This window comes from Thecamonas trahens (assembly GCF_000142905.1).
Source record: "Thecamonas trahens ATCC 50062 unplaced genomic scaffold supercont1.93, whole genome shotgun sequence".
NCBI classification, from domain to species: Eukaryota; order Apusomonadida; family Apusomonadidae; genus Thecamonas; species Thecamonas trahens.
Window position 1 is genome coordinate 4,010 of NW_013657587.1, and position 5,687 is coordinate 9,696.

The window sequence follows — 5,687 nt, forward strand, 5'->3', positions numbered from 1 at the left end:
GCCATCACAACCGCCGCCGCCGCCGTCACCGCATCCGCCGCCATAGCCGCGTGGAGAAGCCGCCGTCCCAAAAAAAAAGCACCATCGCAAAAACCACCGCCCCCTCGCCGCCGCCGCCGCCGCCCTCCCCCCCGCCGCCGCCCTCCCCGCCGCCCTCCCCACCGCCTCCGCCGCCGGGTGTCTGCGGCAACGGCGTGGTCGAGGCAGGCGAAGAGTGCGATGGCGGCATGTGCTGCAATGCGACATGCTACTTCCGCCCGGCGACGTTTGTGTGCCGGGCGGCAGGCGGGCAGTGTGATTCGGCCGAGACTTGCACCGGTGCATCGTCAGCTTGCCCGGCAAACGGCTTCCTCCCGCTCAACACACCGTGCGACGACGGCGACGCGTGCACGGTCGGCGACGTGTGCTCTGGTACGGATGATACCTGTGCTGGCGTGCCCGGCTGCGCTGCCGGGCCTTGTTCTGGACAAGGAACCTGCTGTGCTGCAGTATGCACCTGCAACTTTCCCTACATCAAGACACCAGCGCTCAGCGACTGCATCCTCCGCAATGCACGGGTCATTGCCCGTCCTGTCGATCCCAACGAGGATGTGGTGGAGACCGACACGGTCAGAGCCGGTGAGTCGCTCTTCTTTGCCGTTGTTCCGCGGACAACAACAACGACCGAGTCGATCACTGTCACAGTCATCCCCAACAATGGCGCTGTCCGAGCGTACGCCGCACCCGAGTCGATCACCCGCACTCCGTCAGCCGCTGACGCCACCGTCTCATCAATCGAGCCGGGCCTCCGCCAGAGGCAGGAGCTTGTACTCTCGCTGAGTGCTGACCGGTTTATCATCGGTGTCGCCTCTGACACTACCACCACCTTTGACGTCTCGGTCGCGTTCACCATCGGCTCGTCCGGTCAGGTCCGGCGGCCTGCGCCCGGCGCATCGGTCCCTGGCGCTGGCGGCAGCTCGAGCTCCGGAGGCAACGGTGGAGTCATTGCAGCGGCGATTCTCGTCCCGCTCATCATTATCGCTGCTGCTGCTGCCGGCGCCGCGTTCTGGTATCGTCGCCGCGAGGCAAGCCCCAAGTCCTCGACCTGGGACGCCACCTTTGCCGGAACAGCGTATGAGGCTGACACAACGGCAGGTACATACCCGGGCGACGCCGCGGCGCCAACCAACGGGCAGGTTCCTCTTGCCACGATGGGTGCAACGCCGGGTGTGGTGTATGTCAGCGATCTGTCGGCCTACGACCACTACGCCACCGCCGAGTACGATCGCGCGCCCGAGGACAACGATGAGCTTGCGTTGACCGAAGGCAAGCTGATGTGTGTGGTGGAAGAGTATCCTGACGGTTGGGGCCTCGGGTTCTTCCCGACCCCGCCGTTTACTCCGGGTGCGTTCCCGCTCAACCACGTGGCGCGGATCCGAGCGACGGTCCTCAAGCCTCACGTGCCCGGGGCGCTTGGGACAAGTGATGAGATCGCTCTTGCTGCTGACGACGCAAACGTGTACCTCGTGCGAGACGACGCCGATGGAACATCCCTTGTCTGCCACATCGATGGCAGCGGGGCGCCGGTCGACGTCGGGCGAGTGCCGTCCGAGTGCGTTACGATTGTGGGCCGGCCGATGCTGGGCACCAAGCCGGCGGCCAGGCCGGCGGTCCCGCCAATGCCTGCCGGTGGGCCAGCGTCGATCCGGTCTGCGCGGCGCGGCTCACGGACGGTCCAGGACTTTGACGTTCAAGACCGTAAGGCCAAGGTCCCGCCGCCGTGGGTCAAGCGGCGCAACTCGGGCATTGCGCATCCAAACCGTCGCTCGGGTGCGTTTTCTGCTGCCAACGTGGCCGCAGCAGGCAGCCCGCCGACGCCCGCGGCCAAGCCCGAACCGCGCTCTATCGCGGCCCGCAAGGTCGGCAACGCCGGCAAGCGGCAGTCGCGGGTCATTTCCGACTTTGACCTCTCGAGCCGCAAGCTGCCACCGGTGCCATCAGCCAAGACGCGTAAGCCGCTCTCGGTCCGGGCGCCACCGTCGACACCGGCAGTGCCTGCAGCCAAGCCGGCCGACCCGCCGCGAACAGGCGCGCTCGACTCGAGTGCAGATTCGGACTCGACCTCGGGCTGGGACTCGTCATGATTTTTATCTCATTGTTGCACCATAGCTGTCCGGAAGAGTACCGGGTTGGGTAAAGAGCAGCGACGACTCTTCGTTGACCGGGAGGTGAGCGGCGGAGGCAGCAGTTGCGCTCGGACCGGCCTCTGGATGTGGCGGCGAGAGGATGGTGTCACGCCAGGCGCGCCACGAGGCGTCGGGCAGGACGGCGATAGCCAGAACAACGACAACCGAGAGCCACCAGGCCGGCGAGCTCGAGACGGCGTACATGATCCAGTACATGTTGGACGGAGTGATTCCCGAAATGAGCGAGTAGACGTAGACGGTGCCAAAGTAGCCGCACAGGGTGAGGGCCATGGCGGCGGCGTTGAGAATGGTCCAGATGCGGGTGCCGATGGCGAGGCGGGCGTTGACAGCGAGGACAACATACGTGCAAACAGCGGTGCCAAAGGTCCAGAGGCCGTCGACTTGGCCATTGTCGGCGAGCACGCCGCGGCCGTAGATGGCGACACCGGCCCAAAACGCTGCAGCCGAGTGCCACACTGCCGACAGCATCCATCCGGTAAATGTGTAGCCGTTGAACCAGATGCCGCGCGGGAGCGGTTGGTAGGCTTCCGGATGGGCGAGGAGATAGTTGGCGGAGAGGTCGCGCTCGGTGAGCGAGAGGATCATGACGGGGAGGAATGTAAAGATGATGTTGTAGAGGGTGAGGAGCCATGCGTCAAAGAGGGTCTGGCCGGAGAATCCGTTGTAGAGGGCATAGTAGGCCTGTGGGAGCGCAAAGGCGATGTTCTTGTAGAACGAGTACTGGATGAGCATAGAGAGGCGGAGGTAGGAGAAGCGGCCGTGAACAAGGAGGAGGCGGCGGAGGAAGCGGAACTGGCCCAGCGCGTAGTCTGCGGCGCGAGATGCCTGCATGCCCTCTTTGCCGACGAGGCCGATGCCGACGTGGGCCTCAAGGATCATGCCGACATCGTTGGCGCCGTCGCCGATGGCGAGGGTAGTGGGTGGCGACGGCGAGTGCTCCTTGACTAGGCGGACAACGAGCGCCTTTTGCAGCGGCGAGACGCGGCAGCAGAGGACGGCCTCGGCCGAGGCGCAAAGCGCGAAGAACGCCGCAGCGTTGTGCGGCTCGAGCGCATAGTCGAGGGTCTTGCCGTCGACGACAACGCCGCGCGGGTGGTCACCTGACCGCGACGCGACGGCGGCGTAGTGAGCGAGCAGCCCTGCAGTCTCATCGGCCGACGAGGCGTTAAGTCGGAAGGTCTGCATGTCCTGGGTGAGAAGGGCGGCCGAGTAGCCGATGTTGATGGCGGTCTCCTGCTTGTCGCCGGTGAGGACCCATACCTTGCAGCCTGCGGCGCGGAGGGCGGCGACGGTCTCGGGAACTTCATCTTGGAGACGATCCTCAATGGCGGTGGCGCCGAGGAGAACAAGCTCACGCTCAAGCTCAAGCGCCGACGCTGCGACGTGGGCGGCGCGGTCGGCCATGGCGGCCTCGGCAGCGGCGTGGCGGGAGGACCACGCGGCATACCACTCGGGGTCGAGCTCGCGCGAAGCGACTAGAAGCGTCCGCAAGCCCATTGTTGACATGGCAGTGACGTGCGAGTTGGTGGCGTCGAGGAGGCGCGCGTTGTTGGCGCTGTCGGCCAGGAGCGGAGTAAGGACCGAGTCTGCACCCTTGGTGTAGACAACGATGCGGCCCGAGGGCTCGCGGACCACGGCCGACATGCGCTTTCGGTCCGAGTCAAACTCGATGACGTGCAACAGCTCGTAGACGGTAAGCCCGGCCACGCCGGTCTTGTCGAGCGTGAGCGTCTCGGTATCTCGATCGACAAAGGAAATGCCCATGGCGGCGGCGCCGATGACGAGTGCGAGCTCGTCGGGCGAGGTTGCCTCGTAAGCTGGATCGGGCAGCTCGTCGACAGGCTCGCCCGGGTACACCGTGTGGCAGAGCGCACATGCGGTGAAGAAGTGTGCGACGAACGGTGGGAGGGCGTCCGGATCGAGGACGACAGCGTCGTCCGAAACGTTTGCAGCGGCGTCGCGCGGTGTAAGGAGGTAGTGGGTGCCGGCGACCGAGGCCTCGCGCATGATCATCTCGTTCCTGGTCAGCGTCCCGGTCTTGTCGGAGAAGACGTGCTCGATCTGGCCGAGCTCCTCGAGCAGGTTCGACGTGTTGCACTTGCAGTGAGTGTCTGTGACTGGATCGTACATGCGGGCGTCGACCATGACCCAGAGCGAGCAGGCGAACTTGTGGAGCTCGACGGTAACATAGAGAGACATGGGGATAAAGACGTTGAGGAGAATGAGAAAGGTGAGAAATGCAAAGCCGTAGTTGAGCAGGCCGGCCGAGCCCGAGGTGGCGTACTTGGAGAGCTGAAGGTAGCCGGCGCGATCGGCGAGGACCGAGTCGTTGTAGTAGCCCGAGACGCCAGCACAGACCAGGCAGATGACGAGGAGAACGGCGAGGATCCAGACAAGATATGAGTTGAGGGTGACTTCGACTCGTGAGCGTTTGGATGGCGGCGGTGAGAGGTTGAGGACGAGCTTGGTCTCGTCGCCGGTGTAGAGCACAAGCGCGAGTACGTAGTCGGTGTTCTTCAGCCGCGAGCCACGGAGGAGGAGGTTGTTGGCCGAGAGCGCATAGTTTGAGCCGCCGCGGGTGGTGAGGTAGCCCTCAAACTCGTAGAGAGAAGCTGTCGGCTCCTGGTAGTGGACAACAATGTCGAGGGAGTCGAGGATGGTATGCGGATCGTGGAGCGCGGCAGTGGCCGAGAGGCAGGTGCGCGGTTTGAGAGCCGACTCGCCGTCGAGGTTGGATGTCTCGACGTAGGCGGTCGATGCGCCGAGGCGTGGCTCGCCACTAGGGACGAGTGGCGGGAGGACAGAGCGCGGATTAGAGGTGGCGAGGACAAGGGCGTCGGCAGGGACGAGCTCGTTCTTGCGGAGGAAGAGAATGTCGCCGACAACGACGTCCTGTGCCTGGACAATGCGAAAGGTTGATGCGCGGGTGACGATGGTGATTGGGCGGGCATTGACGCGGGCATCGTCCACAGCGCGGCGATAGTCCTCGTAGGCTTCTTTGAGAGCAGCGACAGCCAGAACAAAGACCAGCGGTGAGATGGAGGTGATGGGCGGAATAGGCGTGACGCCCGGAATGAGTGTGGCGATGCAAATGATGAGAAAGTAGAGATTAGCCAGGCGACGGAACTGCTCGTACAGGTTCTTGGGCAAGAACGACCACCATGTATACTTTGTTGTCCGCACAGCATTGCCTCCAGCCCCATTCCCACCTGTTCTCGGCGGCTTTGCCTCCTTCCGCCCTCCGATGGATGTGAATGGTCCCCGATGGCCCAAGCTAGCCGTCGGCCACTGGCTCGCCCTCTCGCCCACAAACCGCGACAGGGCCTCGCGCATCCCGTCCTCTCCCGGTGAGCATGACAGGCTTCGCGAGGGCAGCGGGTGTGACTCCAATGTCTCTACCCATGGCGAGTTGAGCTGGACAGTCATGGTACACTGAGTTGGGTGGTGTGTCTGTGGGGGGAAGGGGGGGGGGGGGGTGGTGGCATGTGCGGGGAGGTCACG

The 5,687-nt window shown here is 64.4% G+C and overlaps 2 protein-coding genes across 2 annotated transcripts; one reads left to right on the forward strand and one right to left on the reverse strand.

Moving 5' to 3' along the window:
• Positions 1-227: 227 nt before the first annotated feature.
• Positions 228-2,123, forward strand: AMSG_11502 (uncharacterized protein; the record flags this gene model as incomplete). The annotated part of the gene is made up of 2 exons (XM_013897177.1): positions 228-411; positions 490-2,123. 2 exons carry the CDS (start codon positions 228-230, stop codon positions 2,121-2,123), a joined length of 1,818 nt encoding a protein of 605 aa, XP_013752631.1.
• Positions 2,124-2,126: 3 nt separating this feature from the next.
• On the reverse strand, positions 2,127-5,621 carry AMSG_11503 (uncharacterized protein; the record flags this gene model as incomplete). The annotated part of the gene is made up of 1 exon (XM_013897178.1): positions 2,127-5,621. A coding segment is annotated over one exon (3,495 nt), but the record flags the coding sequence as incomplete, so codon positions are not given.
• Between the last annotated feature and the right edge of the window lie 66 nt (positions 5,622-5,687).